General features: G+C 48.0%; 2 protein-coding genes across 5 annotated transcripts in view; one reads left to right on the plus strand and one right to left on the minus strand.

The window, feature by feature from the left end:
- Positions 1 to 26,074, minus strand: part of ARFGAP1 (ADP ribosylation factor GTPase activating protein 1) — a 282,114-nt gene that overhangs the window by 40,500 nt on the left and 215,540 nt on the right. The gene's annotated exons all lie outside the window — the stretch shown is intronic.
- Positions 1 to 26,074, plus strand: part of NKAIN4 (sodium/potassium transporting ATPase interacting 4) — a 47,881-nt gene that overhangs the window by 11,026 nt on the left and 10,781 nt on the right. For all 4 annotated transcript variants that reach the window (XR_009741323.1, XR_009741324.1, XM_061441711.1 and 1 more), the window contains exons 2-4: positions 12,272 to 12,409; positions 12,877 to 12,957; positions 20,143 to 20,340. Coding sequence is in view for 2 of the 4 variants with exons in the window: in XM_061441711.1 (XP_061297695.1) it covers positions 12,272 to 12,409; positions 12,877 to 12,957; positions 20,143 to 20,340 (417 nt within the window). In the remaining 2 variants the exon portion in view is untranslated. The remainder of the gene's footprint in view (positions 1 to 12,271; positions 12,410 to 12,876; positions 12,958 to 20,142; positions 20,341 to 26,074) is intronic.

Genomic DNA, 26,074 nt, shown 5'->3' on the forward strand with positions numbered 1-26,074 from the left:
GCCAGGTCTTTATCTTGTGGTGGCTTCCATGGCCATGTAAAGTTCTTCTCTCCCAGATTTGGAAAGTGACTTGCAAACAAAGGGCGTTTCAGATGGAGCTCCAGTGTTTGGTGGTGAAACACTGCACAGATTGGCCAGCAGGGATCCTGGAAACCCAATCCTGGCAGACTCGATGGGAATGAAGCACTAAACCCTCATTCAGCTGATACCCAGGGCTGAAATCTCAATGGGGGTTTGCTGCACCCCATCAGAAATAGTGATAGTCTGGAGCCTGCTATGATAAGAAGGAAAATGCTGCTTCTTACAGCTGCAGCGTGGCCATGCTCGTGGAAGAGGTGACGCAGAGATATGGTTATCACTGGTCTGGAGTTCACCTCGGTCTTCCCAGGTTTAACTTCTCTGAAATGACTAAATGAAGCAGTAAGGATCTGAATTTCCATACCATGGATTAGCACTTTTCTATTTTAGCTAATCCTTGCAGACTGCAAGCAAGGAGATCAAAAGGCTTGGAAAAAACTGGTCAGAAAGTTTAGATAGGGAGAAGCCAATGATACCATCACTCCAGGGATGAGGAATCATCTCACAGCTCTAACAAGAGTGATAGAAGCAGGGAGGCAGGCCTTTGGTGACACAAGCTAATAAAGGGCAAGTCTTTGTCCCCTTCTGTAGCTGGAGGGGATACAAGAGTTCAGGAGTGCCCCATGTCTGAGCTGCTGCCCGTTGGTTCAGGCTCCAGTCCCTTCGAGGTCACCAAACTCTTCCACAGTGGAGATGTGGCCACTAAAGGCTTGCTGCAAATGAACTTTGTTCTCCAGAGCTGCTGAAGTGGCTTTAAAAGGGGGGGGGGGGGGGGAAGGAAGGTGAAAAAGAGAAGGGGAAAAAGAGAAGGAAAAGAGAAATTCAGCTTTGCTGTTGAATAAACCATGAGGCATTGAAGTCAGCAGGGGAGGGGCTGGGGCAGCACTGAAATGAAGGGGACACAAATGTCACACAAAAAATGAAGCTCAGGAGGGGCCTGGCCATTGTGTGAGGCTCTTGGAAACTCACTTGGAGAGTGGGTTGGTGGGAGGCCAGAAGATGCGTGCCCTGAGAGAGACTCCACTGGCCTGAAAAGGCAAACAAATTGGGTAGCGCAACGGAGGGGAGAAATCATGCTCCTAAACTCAACAATGGCCGAGTGACACTGGGTAAACAGTTACATATAATAACGGCACTGTTTGGCTCAGGCATCCTAATTGGGAGGCTGGGCAGCATCCGAGGAGATCTCTGCCTTGCACATTTTCCCTTTATAATGAGGAAGATTTTCCCTCCCCTCTGAAAGCCTCCCCCCCGGTCCCATTTAACAGCAAACTCAAAGGCCTGGTTTCATTCCGCTTTCCCACAGCAAACTCATCCTGGCAGGAGCTGCATTAAGGAGGACAAGCAGAAGATGATAATAAATTGGGGACTTGCTCCTATTTCACCTTGTGACAAATCTATCCCGTGGGGGACATGGGGAGGGCGATAAGAGCATGGACAGGGCTGCCGCTTTGCTTTTGACGCTTGGTCATGTGGAAAATAACCCCATTCTAGCCCTCACTCAAAAGGGCTTTCCTTTAAAACTAGTGCTTTTTAAAAGGCTCTGAACTCTTATTTACACTGCTGGAAAGGCAGCAGCTCGCCTCCATCAAAGGGAACGTCACGGGTCTCATTTCATCATCCAACTGGAGAGCAAAGGCAAAGGGGATGACACACAAAAAGGGACACGGTCAATGCCATTAACACAAGTGGGAGAGCTTGTTAAACCTTCGCTTTTCTTTGGCATGATACTGCATTGCTGATAAATCCCCGATGAGAATCTTTGGTTTCATGGAACTCCTCTCAAGTGCAGCGATGTAGGGGATGGGGAGCATGGAAAACCCCAGGGCTTAGGGACTTCTACCCCAGCTCACTCTCACACTTTGAAGCTGAGAGTCCCTGCCTTCAAGCACTTATTTCCAGCACTCAGTCTGGTTTGTAGATGGGCTCTTACCCTTGAATGACCACCCACAGCAGATTGCACTTCATGAACCGTCAAATGTGCATCTAAACCTTTCACCGTCTCCATCCAGAGGTATTTACTTCTCTAATCTGTTTGAGCACTTCACGTGTCCCTGTTTTCTTGCTTTTATTGATATAAGAAAACCAGAGCTGGCTGCCTCCCCACAGTGCTCATGGGGAGGTTACAGCTGATGAAGACACCCAAGGGTGGGCACCCTTCCTCGCTTGGGAGAGCAGAGGGAGCTGTGCTGCTGTGGCTGTGCCAAGGGGCCGGTGACAGCTCAGGAGTCACCTTGGGTCACACAGAGTTGGCTTTGCCTCCTAAAGTGGCTGCAAGAGTGAAACATCCCCAGCTTGCACATCTGGAGGGGGGCCCCGTGTGTTACCTGTGATTTCTGAGGTAATGAATGGATTATTTAAGTCCAACTGATTTGCTTCCAACGGAGCAGAATCAGAAGATGAGACTCAATAGTGATGGACTCATTTTTTAGCCCCTTTGAGGCAGGGAAGGTTTTTGTGGGAATTGGGGTTATTGGAAAATGCCTGCGATCCCCTGAAATCCGTATTAGTACCAAAACAGTCAACACTGGTTGTGCTGCCGTGTGTGTGAGCTGGGTGTCAGTGCACTGATGTGCGGATGCCTCCATGTTATGGCCATGGGATCTTCCCTCCTGCTCCATCAGAGCCAGGTTTTACAGAGCCCTTCCTCATGTGGCTGAGCTGGACATACACTGTGCCTCAAGCCAGCAGATGCTCCAGCACTTCACTGAATGAGGGTTTATGTCTTTCTGAAGGAGATGCTGCTGCTCATGGCATTACAGTGGGGCAGAATATTCATGTGTAGACACCAGCAGATGGAAAAGGAAAGGGAAATGCATCCCTTTGGCTCCGTATGTTTCTCCCCCTGACCTCCCCTCAACAACTTCACAGCTAGGGATGAGGAAGCAGAAGTGCTAAGAGCACTTCTCTGTGTCCTGGTGGGGGAGATAAAGTCTTGCTCTATGGAAAAGGAGCTTCTTTGTACAGGAATTACCAGTGGCAATTTCTGGGTGGCCCCTGCTGCAGGACGATTACCAATGGGCTTTCCTTGTAGCAGCAAAGCTGCAGCAAGACCATGGCAGATCCCCGTTTCCTAGATTATTAATAATAACAAGATCGTTTTCTCTCTCCCTGATTTCTCCCCCATCCTGTGCTCCCCTTTTCAATGCATTCTCTTCTCTGGCTGCAGACTCGGCACTGCCACCAGCCTGATTTGTAATGTAAATGGGCACCCGGTGGAACCGCGACCCGCGAGAGCACCGCAGGGCTCTAATTAGAATTGCCATTAAACTCCTTCTGTTTCCGAAGATCCAATCTGGCCCTGCAGCAGGAGCAGGGGGGAAGCAAAGCACTGCTACGGCTCAGCTGCAGTGTCAGGGAGCGGGGACTCAGCAGCTGAGCACAAACTGAAACGGGGTTCCTATGGAGGAAGCTTTGAGTTGTTCCAGCCCTGGCATCCTTCCTCACCCCTGTTGTATGGGCTTCTGTCCGAGGATCCGGCTGGCGCAAGTGTTCTACACGTGATCGATTTGTGACCTCTTTAAGGGGATCAGCTGCTTGAGCTCCCCGTGCAAGGTGCGGGAAGGAGCCGGGGGAGCAGGATGGGGCTGGTGGAAGGTGCAGAGCAAAGGGACATCAAGCAAAGGGAAGAGCAGGGAGGGACCCCACAATAGATCAGCAACACAGAGAGCATGTGTCCATACGTTCCGGGGGTCATCCTGCTGGGCCGAGTGCCGTGCTGACACACAGACCTAAGCGTGCTACAAGGCCACCAGGAAAGCTTCATCCTCATCTTCCCCTGAACAAGGAAAGCCAGCTTCAGGTGGCTTTCTGCAGTCGCTTGGCCTTCAAAGAGGCATTTCTGTAGCTCAGGGTGCAGTCGACCCTTTGCGAACAGAAAGCAACCGCATGTGCCAGGCACGAATTAGACTTGCAGGAGGTACCAAATGTGACCAGGGGTTCATCAAACTGAAGGCAGGGGATGTTCCTGGTGTCACTTGGACACATTGGGTCTTTCTTGGGCTGTGTGTGGACAGGAAAAAGCTAACGCTGAGCTTTTCAAGCCTGAAGCAAGAGCTCCTTCCCTGCTTGGGAAGCTGCCAGTAGCATGTTCAAGGCCATAATTCAACTCTGGGTAACCAGAGGCAAAGCAAAATTGCAGTTTGCAGTAAGTGCCAATAAAAGAGCCATAACTTTGTCTAAACTGGGTGAGTGCAGCTCGTGTCTCGTGGGCTCTATGCACCCTGTGAGCTTTGGTCCAAGCCCTGAATGATTTTAAGTCTTCTTAATGCACTTGGGAGTTCATGGGAATCTCTGAGCTGCTCCCAAACTGCTGCTCCCACATCCAGAGGGCTCCATCAGGAGGAGACAGGCTGGGCAGAGGTGGTGGCTCTTTTAGCTAGGCAGATGATGCTTATGACAGCACATTCAGCAGGTCTATAGGATTTATTTCCTATATCCAGCAACCCCCTGGCTAATTCTAATGTATTTGTGCTTTTTCCTTGCATCCTTGTCATGTGAATGAGCCCAAACTTTGGACACTTTCCTGGCTGCAAAGTGGCAGGGATCAAAGGATAGAATGAATGCCCTGTTGGTAGGAAATAAATCTATTAGAAAATTAAATTCCTTCTGATGTTCACCACTGCTCTGCCTCACAGCCTTTTATAGTGTTTAGATGGCTTCATAAATGGTGGCAGGTCTCCTGAGGGAAATGGCTGGTGAGTTAATGGCACATCTTTAATATACCTCACTCAACAGGGAAATGGGAGAATGTCCCCCCCAGTGCTAACACTGCCACACCAGGATGCTGTGTGTGGAGAGAAACAAGGATGTTTGCCCACAGTCATCAGTGTGAGATGGGTTAAGACAGAGCAGCAAGTCCTCCAACAGGCAAGGGACTGACTCAAGTGTGGAGCCTGAGCTTGGAATAAAGCTGTGCTTTATGGAGCATCTGGTGGATACAAATGTCAGGCACTTGTTGAAGAAACTCATTATGTCTGTTGCAAATACAGTTGTGCCCCTTCGTCCCAGTGCCCCCCTCTCTCTGTTACAAAGCAGGAGAGCCAAAGCTGAGCTGTGAGACTGAGGGAGGAGAGAAAAGCTGAGAGGGGAAAGGGGGAGCATCATAGGCACAACACATTAATTATGTTTGGGGAACTTACATTTGAGTGTTGACACAGGTTACAAATAAGACAAGTTTGGCATTCCTGTCAGAGTGCTTTTCTGCCTGACTCACAAAGGCACCTGCTTATTAGTTTAACCTGATTGCTAATCTCAGCAATCAGCAATCACAGCAGCACGCAGTACTCAGATGCTGTCAGGAGACACAGGCAGGAGCGAAGGGACCGGAGCATCTCCATGGCTGATGCTGCTGCACGGGCACTTGTCTGTGTCCCTGAGCTCTGAGCCCTGAGGTGGATGTGATCCAGGAAAAGCAAACAGGCCAGAGGCTGTGTACAGGCACAGGCACATAACTGACCCTGACTTAGGCAATACAGGGTGATAACTGTACTGAAACATTCCTCCTCAGAAGCAGGCTCTTTCCTGGGAGCTGTGTTCTGAGCACCATTCAGAAAGTCAGTGCTGGGCAGCCTTTGGTTAGAGGCTATAGGGCAGGAGAGGAGCTGCCCCACTTGTATGGGATGTGCCATTTGACAGGGACCATGGACTCCCAACCCAACACTTGGAGTACGAAGGTACAAGAGGTCTGTGTGTTAGACTGCTTGTGCACACCCCATGTCTTCAGCTGAGTGAGGCTGGTGGCTATATGTGATGTACCAGGAAACCTCAGTCCTGCTGAAGCTGGAGCCTCGACTCCAGACACAGACAAACAGACTTCTGCACTGCTTCAGTGCCAGTCTCATCCCTTCTGTTCAGCAATGATTGTGCCTTTCCTGGAATGCTAAGCAGCATTCGGGCGTGTGGGACTGAGTCATGACATATCTTTGCAGCTAGGATGCTTCCAAAAAGCATCAGCAGCAGAAAGCAAAGGGATCAAGCTCAAAGCAGTGGCACTCCTGGGAGCATCGTTGCCAACACACAGAATGATGCCAGGAGGGGAGAATCCAGAGCACAAAGGAGGCAGACCTGGGGGGATGAGGAGGTGACGGCTCAGTGTCACTGTGTAACATCAGGATGCCTTGGGCTCCAACAGAGAAGTTGTGCCTAACCACACGGAAGAGTTAAGTCTGCCCAGGCTCTTCCCAGGATGGTACTGGGCTGGAAGCAGTGCTGATCCTTACCTATGGCATGGTGCAGTCTGAAAGCTGTGTTTGCTGCAGCGTAACACCCTGCAGCAGGGAGCAAGCTGATATAGGGCTCACGCCATCAACAGGGGCTTCTCCAGCTGCGTTTCGGGGGCCTTTGGTGGGCACTGGTCTTCCAGGCCATGCAGTGCCCAGAGTTTGCTCCTGAAACATAAATGATTTAAAGAGATGAGGTCTGCTCTTGGAGGCCTCTCCAGTGTCTGTGTGAATAGAAGGGGTTTCAGCAGCTTCTGGGGAGAAACCAGATGAAACTGAGTAGAGAATGGGGCTTATTGTATCCAGTGGCCAGAGTGACCAGAGATGTCTGAGAGACAAAGTGACAAACAGAGACCTCCTGTGTAATTAGTCTCTTGACCTCTGTGCTTCGTTGAGGGATGCTGGGAAAGGAGCTGTGGATCACAAGGCCCCAAGGAAGGTTTCCTTGACAACACTTACTGAAGAAAAATGAGATCTCATGAATGCAATGGGTACTGGCATGTGAGGTGCTGACTCTGGAGGAGACCAGGACATGGCACCTCACACAATGAGCCCTTCGGGTGGGTGGGGGGTGAAGTAGCGGTTCAGCAAACTGCTTTTCCAGATCAGCTTAATTAAAAAGCTATTACAGCCATTGACATTTACTTAGAAATGCAGCCACTGTGGTAAGAGGGGACTCGCTCTTGAATAACTTTTCTACCACAAAAGCTTCTCCACCTTGAATAAGCACTGGCACAGGAGGGAATTTGCTGCTTAGTGCTGGTAGTTTCACCACATTGCAGCTTGGGTTTAGGATTCTTTACTTTGTTCCACCATTTACAAATGCAAAGCAATGGTATAGAAAGACTCTGAATAATACATCATAATCACCATAATCTATCTATTTATAATATGTCATAATATTACCAATAATGCCAACCCAGTAATAATAATAAACAGAGCATGCGGGTGGTGGGTATGGCCAAACTTTAACTGTATGGAAGAACCAAAAGCAAAGGTATTTGTGTTCAAAACCTAAATAGATACAGTTTTTAAATGATGCACTTGAGACTTTTTCATTTCTTCCTGCTGTTTCAACCAGCGGGATTTAAACTTCATCCTTAGATGATGTCTCATAGGAATAAGAGCACTGTGACTGTCCTGAGCTCAAGCCAGCATCCATTGCACGGCCAAAATACCTCGGGAAATGAATGCAAGCTTTTCCTCAAGAAAAGCCCCGTGACCTCTTTCAGGGAAAGTCTTGGCTGCTCCGATGGTGTTTGCACAGGACACAGACAAAGAGCATCTTCTTAAAAAGCAAAGCCAGTTGGCAGGAAATCAAACGCTGAATCAAGGCACCGGGAAGCAGCATCATGGGAGCGTGGTGGTGACCAAGGGCTGGAGCTGAGGCTCTTCCTCAGTTCAGGCTACAGAGGCAGTAAATACAGGGAGTTAAGCTGCACATCTTGTCCGTGCTGTGTATGCCACTGAACAAGGGCAGTGCAGGAGCTGGAGCAGTGAGGGTATGTGTCCTTAGAGCAGGGACAGGCAAGGAAGAGCAAAAGAGTTTTCAAGTTGGGTTTTTATAGGCCAAGTGGAAAATTGCATCAGTTTTGGGGTAAAAGAGTTTTTCTTATTCTTCTTTCTTTTTTTTTGCAATAGGTGCAGCCTTTCCCATTTACTCCTTTTATTCCACCCTTGAAAACTTGTTTCTAAGGAATCCCTTATTAAAGCTGAGCTTGGAAAGGGTAAAAGCAGGCTTGCTTGCACATGGATGTGTGTGTGCAGGTAGGCAGGACATCTTCTTTGCCTATCTGTACCTGTGCCTGGGCTTTCTGAGCATCCGTCCTGCATCTGTCCAAGGCGTGTCAATATCTAGAGTGATATTTGTTATTCTGTGTCCCAATTGATTTCAGAACTGCAGTGAAAGACACAGATCCAAACCAAATAAGATTAAAGGCTTTGAAAGCTTAATAAACTAAGAAGAGCAAATCTAGCTGATAACATGGCCTTGATAGTGGGCTGTAAAGGACAGGGAGGTAAAGAACTGCAGGCAGCAGACTTGTTTGTTAGCATCCCTCTTCCTTAGCAGTATGGAGGCACAAGGGCAATGGGTTGAACTCTTCCACTTAGCAGCATGATAGGAGACAAAGATGAGGGGATAGAAAACACTTGAGGGGCCAGAATTCACACAAACACCCTAGTTGAATCCACTCAGAATGTCCTGCTGGGGACAACAGTGACACTGTCCTTCCAGAGCCATGGGAAACACAACTGGGATGGTTTGAACCCCCCAACAAGAAACTGTTCCACATCCACAAGACCTCACTTGGAGTATTTGAGACCTCTCTTGGAGTATTTGAGACCTCACTGGGAGTATTGTGTGCAGTTCTGGTGCCCTCAACATAAAAAGGACATGGAACTGTTGGAACAAGTCCAGAGGAGGCCACGAGGATGATCAGGGGCTGGAGCATCTCCTGTATGAAGATAGGCTGAGAAAGTTGGGGCTGTTCAGCCTGCAGAAGAGAAGGCTGCGTGGAGACCTCAGAGCAGCTTCCAGTATCTGAAGGGGCCTATAGGGATGCTGGGGAGGGACTCTCCATTAGGGACTGTAGTGACAGGACAAGGGGTAACGGGTTCAAACTGAAACAGGGGAAGTTTAGATTGGATCTAAGGAGGAAATTCTTTCCTGTGAGGGTGGTGAGGCACTGGAATGGGTTGCCTAGGGAGGTTGTGAATGCTCCATCCCTGGCAGTGTTCAAGGCCAGGCTGGACAGAGCCTTGGGTGATATGGTTTAGTGTGAGGTGTCCCTGCCCATGGCAGGGGGGTTGGAACTGGATGATCTTAAGGTCCTTTCCAACCCAAACTATTCTATGATTCTATGATTCAATTTTGAGATTTTTTTCTAAGACCATTTACCTATTCTGCAATGGGCTCCATCAGGCAACGCTCCCCCCCAGGTACAGCTTCCCCCTGTGGTGAAGTTTTAATGGTGTAAAGACGTTGAGCACGTCCTGCCATGTTGGCTTACAAAGCCTTTCCTTGCTCACTGTGAGCTAAGCGATACACTCTGTCAGCTGCAGAACATCATCTCTGCCTTTCTTATCTTTCCCAGCCATATAAGTGAATGATGGCCCAACAGAGAGCTTTGCCTTGTTCAGTTTGCCTGGCTAACAATTGTTTCACATGGTTCTTTGCTATTGTGGTTTCACTCAGATCAGCAGAAACGTGGTTTATTTCAAGAGAGGGAAGTCTGCCACAACTATTATGAGCTTAGTACCGCAACAAATCATTTCAAGAATGAAAGGTAAAAATGTTCTATGGGCTGGAGAAGCAAAAGGAGCAGAAGGAATCCTGGTTTTAATGAGAATAGTCATAAAGAAGAAAAATGTGTCCTCCCTGATGGAAAGGACCTGTCAGGTTTGGATGGGTTGAAACCTGTGCCACAATCTGTGAAATTTCTCTTTACAACCAATCTCTCTAGACTATAATAGGCTTTCTCAATGGAATGGTGTGAATCATCATAAAGAATGCTACAGCACAGGGATTACTCTGCAGAGACTTTGCAGCAGCAGCAAGAGATGGCATTTCCCTGCTCAACAAGAGGGATCCAAGAGAGGTTCAGTACGAGGGTGCAGATGTATCAATACCCATCAGCAGGGCAAGCCCTGCCCCTGCCGTTTCTGAGCCAGACTGAAGGCATCAGAACTGAAGAGTACCACCACATTCTTCACATCCCAGCCCCAAACTGAGGAGGCTCTGGTGGCAAATATCCATTTGTGAGAGGAAAACACTTCTCACATACATGGATGCCCTGATTGTGGAATGGGAAAACACATGGCAGAAGGCATGGGTAGGAAGGATCTGTCTTTCTCCTTCTTTTCAGGGCCTAAAGGCCAGAAGCAAAGCTGAGCACAGACAACCACAGGGTGTTATCTCTGTGGAACACCCCCATTGTGTTCCCCCAGCTAACTGATGCTTGTGGTGCTGGCTTTTGGGCACAGACTCCTATGTTAACATAACACACAAAGCCAATTAGATGCCTGATGGGATGAAGCGGTCGCAGCCAAGTGACCCATTGCCAGCCAGTCAGGAGGCAAAATGTCCAGATATCATTAAGGTATGTGCCTTAATCCCCTCCTGAGAGATTAAGCATTTAACCTATTACTGCTGTTTCTGATGAGATACAGCAGCTCTCCTGTGCTCAGGGGGTAGAGCAGTTCGGGTGGTGAAATGAGCAGTGCTTACCCCATTCCAGCCTCACATGTGGATGTGCAGCACATCTCACAGCATCCTCCAGCTGGTTCAAATGGCTCAGAACAGGGCAGTGTGTGTTGCTTCAAAGGGAAAACTAATTCCTTTGCAGAAGAGATGCGGTGACTGCCTCCGTTCCCTCCTTGCTCTCTCTGCCTCCCTTTGCCTGTGAAGATGGATGTCAGAGAGGGAAAGCTGTGTCCCACTGCCCTGATTGATCTCCCTTAGCCCAGGCTGCTATAGATGTCTTTGAAATACAGATTCTGGTTGAAATTCCAATGTGTTGTTGAGAATTGCAACACCTTCCTAGCCCAAAAGAGGATTGAAGGTGATTTCCCCACTGATTTAGGAAGAAGGAGGAATAATGGTCATTTAATAGATGTGACTTCCCTCATCATGTGGCTTGACTGGGACCTGCAACCACTCGCATCCATAAATGCTTTAGGCCATTACAGAAGCTCCAGTGCTTGCTCCCTGGCTGCCCTTTAAAAGCCAAGCCAGCGAAAGATGTCCCACAGCTGATTGCACACAGCAGAGTGGGATCACCCATGGTTAATGTCTAATTAGTAGTTAAATTAATATTGACTATCGATGGTAAATGGTAATGATTTCTGTAGGTGAAAATAAATATGAAATGTCATAACGCAATCTCAGCGTAGGACTACTGCCCTGCTCATTGCAGGGGGTTGGAACTGGATGACCTTTAAAAGTCTCTTCCAACCCAAACTGTTCTGTGATTCTATGCTTCTCTGATAATTAAACACACTTTAAATCTTACCCTGGCAAAGAACTCCCCTGCTGTGCCTTAGCACTGGCTGGTCAATGAAGTTTGCTTGTCTGTACTGTGCTAGTGAAGACAAGCAAAAGGAGATCTCTGTGTGTAAGGCTGGGCACTGGGGAAAACCTACAGGAATGGTTTTGCCCCCTCTACTCCCTGTTCCTCTTATAGACATGGTATTTAAAGGCCGTGGGGATGTAAAGGCTACAATGAAATTCCGTGTTTCTTATGCTGTTTCAGCTGTGTGTGTAACACAGCGGTTTAGATCCAGTGCCCAGGTGTTGCCTGATGCGCCGATGATGGCTACAGCTGAAACCCACATCTTTATGCAAATGGGATTTCAAAATCAGGGCCAGCACTTTAACAGCAATGGAGTTTTATTTCTAGAACATGGTATTAGGCTGGAATCGTGTTATTAGTGCTGGAGAACAAAACGGCCTGTCCTGGAAAACTGATGTGTGTGCAGAATTTCTTTACTGGATGGCAGCACTTTCTGTGGGGTGAAGGTGGAGGAGAGAGTTTCCTCCTTGCTCTGACTTTGATGGATGTATGCTGGAGAGCAGAAACATGAGAGGTGTCAGGAATGATGGAGCGATGCTGAAGGCTCTGACAAATGAGCTCTTGAAAGTCCTATTGCTGCTATTTCAGTGTTATCAACCCTCTGCTCACCTCTGCCCACTGCCAGGGCCACCTCCCCATTGCAAAGTGCACAGGACACTGGAACTAAGTTAGATGCCTTAGCATCCCTGTTGGAGGAGAGCGGATGAGTACAAAGTGGAAGGGGGGGACATGTACACGCATGTTCTGTCCTACTGACCTGGTTCATAGGCAGTAAATTGCTTTGGAATGGAGTGACATCTTCAGTTGCTGCAGTGATTTGCTCAGGAAGCTTGTCACAACCTTGAGAATAAACAGCATGAGTCCAGAAGCTGTAAATCTCCTTTTCCTTCTCCCTTCCAGCTTGCTGCATTAGAGAGGCAAGTGTTCGATTTCCTGGGATACCAGTGGGCCCCTATCCTAGCCAACTTCCTCCACATCATCATCGTTATCCTCGGCCTGTTTGGCACTATTCAATACAGACCTCGCTACATCGTGGTGGTAAGTAACGCCTGTTCTGTTCAGAGCCATTCACACAGCCTTCACTGATGGGATACAGCATGTGATGAGGAACTGAGTAAAGCCCTTGGGAAACCAGGCACGATCACTGCAAACAGCAGCAGGAGGTGCCTGGCTGTGCTCAGGAACACACTGTTCATTCACTGCGCTGCACTTCCACTGTAGTTACATCTAACATGGAAAATTATTAGTGGTACCAAAGTAACACCAAGACACTGCTAGATGCTGCACAAATGCATGGCAGGAGCTCTTCCATGCCCTCCAAATCGCCAGCCCTGCATCTGTAATCAGGCAAAGGACCATCTGATACAGGAAGCAAATAAAAGAGCAGGATTGCAGTGCTGGCTCAGGGCATCTAACAACCCCCAGCTAGATCGCATATAGGTAAACTAATTCCAGTGACTTCCTGATGTTTACTGCTTCTCTCTGTCCCCCCGCTTCCTTTTTAGTATGCCATCTGGACTGCGGTTTGGGTCACTTGGAACATCTTCATCATCTGTTTTTACTTAGAAGTGGGAGGGCTCTCAAAGGTGAGTAGATACGATGTGGATGAGTGGCCTGGGTTAGCATCAAGGGCAATGAAGTTTGGCTGTGAGGTAGTGGAGGGGTGGTGCATCTCCTCTGGATGCGGCCTCCGAGGTGATGTGATTCCCCTGTCTTAATTCTTCCTTCTTAAATCCAGAGGTATTTATGCATGGCTGTTGGCTAGGGGTGCTGTGTGTTAATCTGTGAAGCTCTTTGAAGACTGGCTAAGCCAGGTATTGCTGTCTGCTTAATGAGGGCTGAGCCAGAAATAATACAAATGGGAGGCAGACCCTAAATTAAGCAAGCAATGAATTACCCAGTGTTGCTGGAGCTTAGCAGACTCGGAGTGATTACAGGCTACAGGTTCATTTTGGAGCACTCTACATCTGGCCTAAATTCCAAGGTCATAAATCTAAGTTGTAGTCATAATTGGAACTGCACTATGGGTTTTTTTTTATCAGGCAGACAGCAAGTCATGAGTGACAGCATAAATCCTTTGCAGATAAGAAAATGTAACTTCCTAATTCCTCAATTAATCTCCATTTCCCCTCTCAATTATCCATGGGAAGTTTGAGGGAGTTCTTGCCCAAAACAGTGATTGCTGATGGTCTAAAAGCTCAGCCTGAGAGCATCTCGGTGGTGGCTGTGACCAGCTGAGAAAGAACTTTATGTAACTATTGAAACCCTCCCTTTTGCTTGATAGCCTGCTCTGGGAGCTCCTCTGACACCCATGGTTTGCTTCCAGCCAGCTGATCACTTGTGTTCCCTAACCCCAACCTACCCTACAACACATTGGTTGCTGTTCTGCCCTTCAAACAGCACAGCAAACCCCACTTTCTCTACTACAGAGGAGCTTCAACTCATAACCTCACTGTGTGCTGTGGCTTGTTTTAGCAAAGCCAGCACATCACAGAATCATTATTTAGCCCCACCGGATGACACTTGTGACTGGGGACTGTTTTGTGCAATAGAATTGGGCCGCAGTGTACATTGTTATTGTCTCAGTGGGTTCCCCTCTAGAGCTGCAATGAGAAATTCATGCTGTTAGTTTGGTGGCAGCTGGCAAAGACAACAGAGCAGTTGTGTTTTACAGCCTGGCCTCTGTTCTACTGAGTTACTTTCATTTAGAAAGGCTGTCTTGTAGCATGATGCTGCTTTCTCTTCACCCCTTTAAATGAAGATATTTGGGTCTTTTTAATGGCAAAACAAAACCTGACTTCTACATGAGAACAAAAGATGCACCTGAAACAGGAATTCAGGTTTCTGTAGGACAGCTGGTGCTTTGCAAGCTGGGCTCAGGGGTAGCATTGCCACATCTCTGGGAACCTGATCCAAAGGCAGAGTCTTATTGATCTTGGTCTTGGGATCAGACCCCAGAAGGACGCTTGGGCTTGGATGAGCAAGTGTTGGGCAGGCTCTTGGAGGGAGCAAGGGCAGAGTAGTATGAGCCAGGGGGTTACAGCAGCAGTGCTGCAGAGGAGAGGAACCTCTGTGTGCCCTCGGGGGCCGTGGGATGAAGCTGTCCTTTGGCTCCTAATAGGAACTCAGAGTCAAAGCTTGTGATTAACCTGGCAGTGAGCAGGCAGATCGCACATGTTAGAAGAGCAGCTTTGGTGGAGTGAGGCTGGTGGAGCTGGTCAGGTAACACTAACTCATAAGCTGTTAGACTAGTGAATACGCTGTGGAGAGGTTTGGACAGGGCTGTATTCTCATGCTAGTCCCTTAAGGGGCTGATGGCTCTGAGGAAGGTCTTTGGTTGCTGTTTCCTCTGTGCTTCCTGGTGAGCCTATGGGGGAGTAGCATTCCCACCAGCCCTGCGCCCACCCCTGTGTACTCCTGACAAGGGCAGCCTGCTGGGGAGGTCTCCGTCAGCAGCCAGCTAATTCACAATGACAAATGCAGGCATGGCAGTGAGCTAGAAAGAATGGAGTTTGTTAACTTGGCTGGTGACAGCCCAGTGCAGCCGGGACAGGTCAGAACTCAGGCTGGGGGGGAGAAAGGATTCAAGTTAAAAACCACTTGTTATAACTATCACGAGTTACTGTAATCGAAAGGGAAAATGCTCTGTGAATCTCTGTGAATCCAGGCTGAGAAAGTTGGGGCTGTTCAGGCTGGAGAAGAGAAGGCTGCGTGGAGACCTCAGAGCAGCCTTCCAGTGTCTGAAGGGGGCCTATAGGGATGCTGGGGAGGGACTCTTCATTAGGGACTGTAGTGACAGGACAAGGGGTAACGGGTTAAAACTTAAACAGGGGAAGTTTAGATTGGATGTACGGAGGAAATTTTTCCTGTTAGGGTGCTGAGGCACTGGAATGGGTTGCCCAGGGAGGTTGTGAATGCTCCGTCCCTGGCAATGTTCAAGGCCAGGCTGGATGAAGCCTTGGGTGCTATGGCTTAGTGTGAGGTGTCCCTGCCCATGGCAGGGGGGTTGGAACTGGATGATCTTAAGGTCCTTTCCAAGCCTGACTATTCTATAATTCTCTGATTCTATGAATCTGCTCTCTACTTCCTGAAAGAGCTAAACTGACCTGATTTCTATCTTTCTATCCTATCACTTTTAGCTTGCAATCTTTTCCTAGTAGGGAGTATGAAGTTTGGCACAGCAGATCTTCATTAGGTGGCCAAAGACAAATGGATCAGCCTAAGTGTCTAAGCAAGCACCTCCCTGTTGCTGCAAGGGCCTCCCTAAGCACGTAGCCTATTGTCAGCTTTCCTGTGAGTGCTTTGCCAATGATCAGGCAAGAGCTACAGCAATCTGGATCTGAAGGGCTGCTGCTCAGCACTGGCAGAGGGATGGGGATGTGCCTCCAAATGGCTCTTGGCAGTGTTTCCTTGCTCTGCTCATGCTTCCGAGCACACTTGCAGTATGTGGGGGAAATGCAGGCTCTCTGGAAGTGCTGTACCACTGCTCCATGCTGGGGCTCACAGCTGAACTTCCACGTTGCTCCTCCCCTGCTCTATTCCTGTTCCCTTTTTATCCATCTGGCCATTTGGTGAGCTGAATTGTCGGGAGCTCTCTCTGAAGTTTCTAGGCTGTGCTTGAAATAACACGTTAAGCTTCCCCTGTCTACTCGAGTGTGAAACAGTCCCCCCTGCACCCCCCAGCCTGAGTTCATTATTAAAATCCTACTGTTAAGACATATGAGCATCTGTCTGTCCAGCTGCCACGCGACTGCCTCCGCATCGTGGACTTGAGAAACGTTCCGAGAGGTTTGTGTTGTGTATTTCAATGTATTCCTTTGTCCTTTCCTTCTGGAATTATTCATCTTGGAATGGTGATTTGGATTTTTTTACCCTTCCTTTATATTCTCTCTTGTCTACACAGTGCTTTGATCTGAATCCAGAGCCATGGTGGTGGTCAAAATCCTCTCTTGAGATGGAAGCAGCCCTTATTAGTCAAGTGAGGGGTTGTTTGTATTCCAGAGGATATGGACGGGATCTTGGGATGACTTTGTACCTGGAGAAAGTACTCTGATAAATGCATGTGTAGTTACAACTGTCCCTCAACTCCATCTAAATTTAGGCACTGGAAGCCTGGGATTTGGCCTTTAAATGCCATGGCCTTGTCACTGAGCCTGCTGAGACAAAGGAATCACTGCTCTGTTGTCTCAGGCAGTACAGCTATTCAACACATGGCTGAAAGATAAATGTTTTCTTTCCTATTATGATAAGAAATGTTTCCAACTGAAAAGATTTCAGATGATTTTGCTGTCAGGCTCTGGGGGCACCCATACAGGGTTCAGTTTGTTTCCAGAGCTCTTATAGTGCTGGCTTGCTTTATATAACTAAGGCAGTTCAGGGCGAGGTGGTTCAGAAGGCTGTTAACACCAAGAAACAAACCCATCTCTGATGGTGCCCCTTAGAAAATCATTTCAGAACAGCTTTCAGAGAGCTGTTTTAGCAAAGGAACACAACTGGCTCTGTGGGTGTCAGAGGTAGGTGTGAGTTTCCTCCTGGGACACAGTGGGATGAGGCTGGGAGTGGAAAATAGGCTCTGTAAAATGCAGGTATTCCAGTTTTAGTGCTGCTGTCTTCCTTCCCATGTTGCTGGCAAATGGATGGCAACCAGGTGCTACAGCAGTTCAGAGGGATATGTGATTTCAACATGCTCCCGAGAAGGAGCTCATAGTCCTCTTTGCTCATGTTTCTCTTCAGGCTGAAGGTTAAGGAGGAAGTGATAGCCCTGCAAATAGCCTGCCAAGAAACCAGAGGGAGCACAGCTACACAGGGATCACACTCTCCCAGCCGCAGGGCTTGCTCACTTCTGGGACTGATTAACATCTCCCAAGCCTCCGCCTGCTTTGGGGAGGATTTAGTGGGCTTGGGCTTCAAATGTGTTGCAGAAAGGTGTTGGGAAACTGCTGTTCCCTGAACTTCCTTCCAACGGGTTCTTTTCTCCTGATCTCAGTGTGTCTATTCCATAGTTTCAGTTTTCAACCATCTCCAACAAAGGAAGCTGGCAAACCATAGGAGATATCTGGGCATTGTTTTCCCAGTCTCCCAGCAAACACTGAGGAGGAACTGGAGGTCCATGAAGTGATCTCCCTGAATGCTCTTTTATTGTAACCCATCAGCACAGGTATCCCCTGAGGACATCCAGCCAGGAATGGCATTGCTTGCCTTGTTGAGACACTTCCATCCATGTGCCTGCAGTCTTCCAGCCACATGCTTGTTCAGGACAGTGTCTCTGTGGGCCTGAGGGCATCCACAACGCAGTGTGCAATCAGTGTTCATTTTACATCTGTGAGATGGATGGCTCATGGGTGTGAATCCAAATGTGCTCAGTTTTTCCATTCTATTCTGAAGTATATATATATATATACAAAGTTTGTGCAGAGCTGGAGCATGATTGTAGGTAAAAAGCCATAAGTGCTGGTTGGGACCTACTGTTCCTCCACTTGTCCACCTCCAGCCCAGCACTTGCTTTGCTTTTCCAGGCTTAACTCCCAAGCAAGTTCAGCTCCTGCAGCAAAGATAACCCAGAGCCAATTCCATAAAGACTGGCAAAAGGGAAGTTCAGGAAGGAAAACAGCCTGTTTCTTACTTTGCCAAATACACATGGATGCCTCTGTGAGGAGTCGAGAAGGCACCGAAGGGTTTCTGTGCATAAGTGAAGCAGAAGGTTTGGGAAGGCACCATCTGTGAGCTGGGAGAGGGAAGCCCTGGGGACTGAGGTTAAGAGTAGATGCTGCAGTGACCTGTGGAACAGCTTGCTTTCTGTGCTAATTGGGGGAAGCCCCAGGCAAAGAGACAGGAATTGAGTCTCCCATAACCCAATTGGCTTGTGAGAGGGAGAAGAACACAGCAGACTGGGGAGCTGGCTGGCTCCAGGAGGAAAAGCTTTTGCTGGGGAAGATCCATGTGTCTCAGAACATGCAGACTTGGGAGAGAAAGAATGAGCTCTGCAGAAAAGATGGCATTTGGTGGGTATGTGAGAGATCTGTGGGCCAGGGAAGAGCGATGCCAGCAGAGGGGGCAAGCCAAAGGCTCCTCTGCCAAAACCGGGAGAAGGTGGAAGGGGAAGCTGTCTCCAGAAATGAAGCTGGTGCAGCACCTTGCACTGTGTGCATTGTCCTGTAGCTGCTAAGCTAATAATGATCCCCTTTAAAATGCACACAGCTCCCTTTAAACTCCCAACTGCTAACAGAGTTCTCACTATTGTCTTTGCTAATTCAGGCTGCCTTTGCACTGGTGCCGCACTTCATCTCTGTGCCCTCCTCCGTGTAAAGCACATCCCATCTGCTGTGCTGATTGTGTCAGGAGTTTGGCAGCTGCCTTCTCACTTAATTGTCCACATTGCTTAGCATGTGCTTCCTGCAGCAGATCTGAATCACAGCTCTGCAAAGTGGTTTGGAGTAGCTGTGGTGGAGCAGAGGCACCTACACAATGTGCATAAGGAGGGGCAGTTGGTTGCTAGTCACAGGTTTTCTGCCCTTGTAACTCAAGCTTGTCCCTGGATACCAACGTGGACTGAGCAGAGTGCATCTGCAGGACTACCTGGAGAGGTTCCCTGTGCTGGCTGCAGAGCCAAGTCCTCTGCAGGGGGTAATTTGGAGCAGGAGCCTGGATCAGATGCTCTGAATCTGTTTCTCCCTCTTGATTCTACTGGGAGCTGCCACATGAGGTTTCTTTCCCATGTTAGGAAGTGTGAATACCCCAGGTTCTGACTGCTGCTGGGCTGGGAGATGCTTCTTACCACCCCTGGCAGTGCTCAAGGCCAGGCTGGATGGGGCTTGGAGCAATGGTTAGAGAGGGTGTGTATATCCAGTACCTATTTGTACTCTGTAAAGACACATAGAATTTTATAACCTATCCTTCAGAATCAACCTTCCAACCCCTGGCTTTGCTTTGTGGACAAAAGGGGTCCTTGATTCCACATCAAAGTGACCCAAGAGAACTACTGAGGCACCCAGCTCTTAGCACTCCTCTGTGAAGTGGTGCAGCCGAGCTGTTCAGCCTGTTTGTCTTTTACTGTCTGCAGGGAGGGCTCTGCCGTGTCCTGTAAGCTCACAAAAGCTCTCCCAGGTATTCCAGCCAGTCCTGCTCTTTTCTCAGGTGTGAGGAGTGTTGTCATTTTCCAATGACCTGCTTGCAAGCCAAACTCCTGTGGCATTTCACTGTGTAACCCCCGTGTTGGCATGGTTTAACTTATTCAACTGGCAGAGATGAGAAGAGCAACACAAAGAGCCTCTCCCTGGGTAGGGATGACAAGGAACAGCTGGGGAAATAGTTACAAGAAGCTGCAATCATCACCTTGAGGTCTGCCCTGCTGGGTAATGTGACCTGAGGCTGACTGTGTAAGATCAACAGGAGATGCAGAAGCACCATATGTGATGAGTGTGGAAGGAAACTGGGCAGAAATGGTACAGGAACTTGTTAGATGTGCTAAAAGCTAAGAACAGAGGAAGATCTGTTGGGTTTTGAAACTCATTTTGGGGTTATTAAGTTCATGTTCTTGAGTTCAGTGTTGAACCTGTGCTGGGAAGAGCATACCCACTGCACATGATTCTGTGACAAGACACTTAATGCTGCCTTCTTGACCTTTTTCTTCCAGATTTAAACTACCATACCCAAAACTTGCAGGTGTAGGATCACTAGCAAAGTGGTTCCAATGATTTAATATGACCTCCATCTGACAGCATGTCCGATGCTCTTGTAGTAAATGGAGATCTCTTTGCAACTCTTCTCTTCAGGACAGTGAACTATTGACATTCAACATTTCCCGGCACCAGTCATGGTGGAGTGAAAATGGTCCTGGCTGCGTAAAGAAGGAGGCTTCAATGTCTGGCATCAAAGGGCTGGATGGCCATTCCTACATCTCTGTGATAGGCTGTGCCTTGGAGTACCGCTACATCGAGGTGATGCACAGCTCCTTCCAGATCCTGATCGCGGTGAGTACATCACTGAGAGCACTGCTGGGTACCACTTGTGCAGGAGATGCTGTCTGGCTGGGGGTATTTTTATCCAGGCACAGAGGCTGGCCCATATTTTCCACCCCATTTTGTATCATCTGATTGCAAAACCCTCTGTAAATGTTCTTTTTGTTTGTTCTCCTGTTCTCTCTTATGAACAATATTGCTGGAAAGAACTGGAAATGGATACCAGCAACCTAACACCTGAAGTAATGCACCGCATGCAACCTTACAGTAACAAATCACTCTGTATCCCTGCTGTGTGGGAGTTCATGTTTTGAGGACAGAGACCCTTCTGAAGAAGGATTTCTCTTACTCCACGTGATGAGTGGCAGAGCACATACATGCACATTTGCTGTGAAGAAATAAAAAGGAGAAGTTCCTTGTCTCCAGAGAATGAAAGAAACTCTAAGGCAGCAGAAAGCAGTGCATTTTCTGCTGACACCTCAGATAGATGCACTAAATGTTTTCATCAACTTCCTTCATCAGTCTTCCAGAGGGTTTCTTAAGTGCTCTGCAGTAATTCAATGTCCTTAACGTTCACTGTTCAGTAAGTGCTTCTCACTTGTCTGTGAAATTAACTGAAACAGAATGGCCATTGTCCCCCTTCCTGGGTGCTCCTGCATTCTGTAGCTGCATTAGAGTCAGCAGCCCGTGTCCTCCTAATCTGCTTTGGTTTGTTACTTTGTGGTGAATGACTTTAAGTACAAACGGACGTGGACTGGTGAAACGTTCACATTTGAGCTTTGGCTTAAAAAGGAAGGGTGACTTGCACTGATGAAATGCTGAAGGATAACAAATAGAGGAATTCCAAGCTTTCTGGAGTGCCAAGTACTTCTTTGCACGTTTTTAGTACAGCTTTCCACTGTCTTGATCCTGCATTTCCTATTAGCTGGAGTGATCTGTGACCCAGTGAACTGCAGGGAGAGGGGGAAGACTGCAACCCCTTTCTTGCCATGTCACACACGAGGCAGACAGAGAAGCTCCTGTTTCCTGAGTTGGACGGGCTCCCTGGCGTGTGTGCTGGCTGTTAATGTTTGGATAGTTCTCCTGCAGGGAAAATGATCTGCACTAAACTGTCAAGAGCCACTTCGATGCATGTGTATGAGAAAGGCGCTTTTTACAAAGGCCTGTAGTGACAGGACCAAGGGGGAATGGCTTTAACCTGCCAGAGGGGAGATTGAGGTGAGCTCTTAGGCAGAAGCTCTTCCCTGTGAGGGTGCTGAGGTGCTGGCACAGGGTGCCCAGAGAAGCTGTGGTTGCCCCATCCCTGGCAGTGTTCAAGGCCAGGCTGGACACAGGGGCTTGGAGCAAGCTGCTCCAGTGGAAGGGGTCCCTGTCCGTGGCAGGGGTTGGAGCTGGATGAGCTTTAAGGTCTCTTCCAACCCAAACCACTGTGATTCTATCTAGAATAATAGAGCCTGTTGTCTTGTCTAGAGGTCAAGACTTTGAAAGTGCAGAAGTATGTCACTGTTAGCATTCTTCTGAACTACCTGAGCGCAATGGCAGAGCCCTTGTGCCCTAGGCTAGCGGTTCAGACAGCAAATGGTCCTGAGTTTGTTTAGAACAAACCTCTGTTTTATGGCAGGTTACTAACTAAAGCACACGGCCCTGAGCTAAGTGCTCACACTGATATATAGAAGCATCTCTGGGAATGTTTTCTCCTTTGCTTCTTCCCAAAGGCACATGACAATATTCTTTGTGCATCTGCAAAACAACACAAAGGGCCAGATGGGGAGACAGAGGAGGGAGCTATAAGATAAAACAGGATCTAGGTAAATATTTTCTCTCTCCTTCTAAGACTTAAGTTCCAAGTGGATTTTTGAATCCCAAAACAAGGGAATAAGACTAAAATACTTGTATGCAAGAAAGCCAGATGGGCTGAGCTGTGCTGAGTGAACTCAATTTCTACCTGCAGGAAACATATTGAAACCCCAGGTCTGCAACTCCTGCTGGCTCTGAAATGCTCAGAACAGCAGGAGTTAGTGGGAGAAATAGAGCTTTTCCTCCCTGCTTTGCTGAGGTAAGGAGCAGACAAACCTCCCTGCCTTCTCACTCAGACCTTGCCTGGGAAGAAGTCAGCCAGTTCTCTCCCTTTTTAGTCTCTGAGGGTCAAACTCTTTGATCCCTGCCAGTATCTCTTTCAGTTCTCTTTATCCCACGTTAAGGCAGATTTCATTACAGGCTGCTGTCCTCCCCGGAGCGCCTGGCGGGTGCTGTGCTGCAGACAGGCAGGGACACCAGATCGATAGTACAGAAACCACAACCACCAACCTGAAGGCTCAAGGGATGCAGAAAGGGACATGACCTACTTCCCTCCTTGTCTGCCATGCATTTGAGACTGGAATAGTCAGTTCCCTGTTAAGAAGGGCAAGGGACAGGCAAAATGGTGCTTTATGTAGTTTTAGTTTGCTTTGCCTCATGGTTTTAGGGGTCGTTGGTTGGTGTATGTGTGTGGTGGGGGGGGTGTTATTTTATTCCAGATATGGCAGTGTGAAATGCATGCTCTTTATGCAGTGCCCAGCTGTGGACATTGTGGTTGTTTTCTGGGATGCCAGTTCCTTGAGGCTTTTGAGGAACTGGAGTGTGCCATATTGTGTACTTGGGGTAAGGCTCACTGAATTCCATCCTGCATGCCAGAGGAGAAGGAAAGCAAACCTGAACCCATATGGTGAGCGCAGCATTGGCTGTCATCCTGACTCCTGCTGACTGTAGTATCCTGCTCCTGGGCATATATTTGAAGATACATAAGGTCTCCGTCTGCTTTTGCTCAGAGCTTGTCTGTACTCCTTGCAGGCAAAAGCAACCCTTTAATCTGGAATGTGATCAAACTTGGGCATATCAGTCACCGTGCATGATACAAGTAGCTGCAGGGCCAAGGATGAAAATCTCTCTCCGTGCTTTAGCACAGAGATTGTTGGAGGAAAAAGCTTATTGTAACAACATCTTATAGTCTATACTGGTACAGAAATGTCACTGTAAAACTAATCCTCCCAACCCAATTAGGAAATGCAACAGCAGCTACTCTGTCAAGAGAAGAAATCTGCTTTGTTTTTAGCCCAGCAAGGATTCATCCTGCAGCTCCCTGACTTGCCAGCCAGCTGGGAGAGGAGTGATTTCTAGCTCTGCAATACCTGGCATAGCTCTGGGCTGTCCATATGGTAGTTCTGGGAGTGGGGAGGGTTGGGCATTTCCTGAGGCTCTATTGAATGGGATGGAAATTGGAAATGTCTTTCCAACAGAGAGAACTCATTGCCTGCCTGTCTGCTGTTTTCAGTCAGACTGACAGGTTGGAAGGTTCCCAGGGAGGCGGCAGCACAAGCCTTGACAGCAGATGTTATGTGAGAAGCAATGTGCAAGTGATGCTTTGCTGTTGGCAGAGGCTAGATTTTCAGTGGTGGTAATTGCATCCGAAGAGTAAAGAAGGTCAAGGAATCAAAGGATTCTGATTGCCTCTTTTTAGCTATCTGGTCACAGGAGCTCTCTCATAAGCTGGCTTTTTGCTTTCTTGCAGCAGAGATCTCTTCATTTTCCCCCTCTCACAGTGATCAGAGCACACACACTTCATTAGCACTGAGTAGAAGTGAAACCTAGAATATACCTGCCCTGAAGGAGGAGACTCTGCACATATTCTCTGTGGTGGAAAAACCACTGGCAGAGAGAAAGATCACAGAATCTTCGCTAGGACAGATGCAGACTAAAACTGAGATCTTACACGAGCAGCAGCACCTCCTGCTAAGCTTTGCCTTCCCATCCTTCGTGTACTATGCATGCTTGCAGCCAGTTGGTCCCTTTCTGTAGATCCTGCTGTAATTCAGTCTTTCTGGCTCCAGCACTTCAGTGATGCTGCTCTATAAACACTTTTCAACTCGCTATTAAGAAGTTAACTTCAGATGACTGAGGGACACAGGGATTTATAGACTTATTTCCTCATTCCCTTTGAGCACACTTGTCTCTTCCTGTCTTTCCTGCTGTTTATTCGCCTGCAGAATGCTTGGGACATCCCAGCTTTGTCCTTTATTGTTCATGTGTGTTCCCAGGCTGTCTGAGAGACTGACTGAACACACCTGCCTACAACATGTGTTCCTAATAAAACCCTAAATCGGATACTTCTGCAGCCTGGAGGAAGCTGGTACTGAACATGCAGAACAAGTAAAGAAACAGCAGCACAGGCTAAATCCCAAGAACATTCTTTGGGGAATTAGAGCAATAGCTTAGTGTCATTTTACATCACTGACGTTTTCCCTCCTCTTCCACCTCCCCTACAGAGCTTTGCAAAATCTAAGAGTTATTGCTATTTCCCTGGGAGAGCAGAGCTTAAAACCTTCTTTCATACAGAAATCAGCAACCAAGTGGCACTTTGAGCAGGAGTGAAGTGACTGCTAAATTCTTGGCCTCTGAAGCTTTCAGTTCTACCTTAATAACTGCTAAACCTGGTGATGTTGGGGGCTTGATACATCTTCATCAAGGATGCAGTCAGAAGGGAGCTGCTGGTGCCTCTTGGAGCCTGCCCATCCCGCATTCTAGCAACTCTTCCAGTGAAAATGAGTGGACAACAGGAGCAGCATTTCTCCTCTGCAGCTCTATTCATAACTCATGCAGAAGATGAGACCTGGGGAGTGCCAGGAGTTCATTTCATCCCTGAGGTCGTAGGTTTAGTTATGATTTAGGTCAGCCCCTATAACAATGCAATTCATGTTTATGTTGTACGCCTCCTCCCTCTTTGCCACTGAAATTCTCCTATTCCGGCCAGGTCACAAGAGCACCAAAACTTCTTTGAATAAGAAGTGCTATTAAATAAACAAGTTTGTATTGATGAAGCACATGTGAAAAAGGAATGGATTAGAAAGAGAAATAAAAAAGAACATTTTGGGTGCCTGTTATAGAGTATAATAACAGTCAATGGATTTAGGGCTAACACTTTGCATGGCTGTTAAGCCAAAGTTCCTACTCTGAGGCATGATGGAAAACCTGGGCAAAGAGAAAACCTTCCTGGATTTCCCTTGGAATCGGGGCACATCTTCAAGACAGAAGCAATGGGGAGCAGGCTCGGGGGCTGTGTCAGCACCATGGCCAGATCTGCCCAACCCTCCCAGCCTGCCACAACTGCAGGGAATGGGAACTCTTCCCGGGATTTCTGTCAGCCAGGCACAAGCGATGGCAGAGAAGAGAAAGCTCTCATTGTTCTGATGGGTTTTCTTGTTTTTTTTTTTAATCTGAGCAATGATTCTACCCAAGGCCAGGTTGGAAACAGGGGCTTGGAGCAAGCTGCTCTAGTGGAAGGTGTCCCTGCACTTGGCAGAGGGTTCGAACTGGATGAGCTTTAAGGTCCCTTCAACCCAAACCATTCTATGATTATACTCAGTGGCCATTGCAGGTGGCCTTCTGGTTGGCATCACACCCAGAAGGACTTATCTTTACATGCTGACTGCTGTACCTCATAGGAACTCAGCATGAAGCAGCCCTGGTTTCATGAATGCACAGCAGGGAAATGAGTGGGCCCATAGAGCCACCTCTCCTCCACTGAGGATGTGATTCCATGAGGCTCACCCAAAAGGAAAGGCAAGTGCCAGCTTGGTTTCCACATGACTATAGAAAGCAGTAAAGGAAATACAAGGTTTAGTGATGCTACGAAACCATTTCATTTCCTCCCAACAAGGTGTGTGTTGCCAGGGAGAGCTGGAGAACTCACAAATGCCTTTATAACTCCCCA

The sequence above is a fragment of the Pezoporus flaviventris genome, unplaced genomic scaffold, assembly GCF_033815535.1.
Source record: "Pezoporus flaviventris isolate CSIRO_AGI_PZ_B2104156 unplaced genomic scaffold, CSIRO_AGI_Pfla_v1 ptg000213l, whole genome shotgun sequence".
Taxonomy (NCBI): domain Eukaryota; kingdom Metazoa; phylum Chordata; class Aves; order Psittaciformes; family Psittacidae; genus Pezoporus; species Pezoporus flaviventris.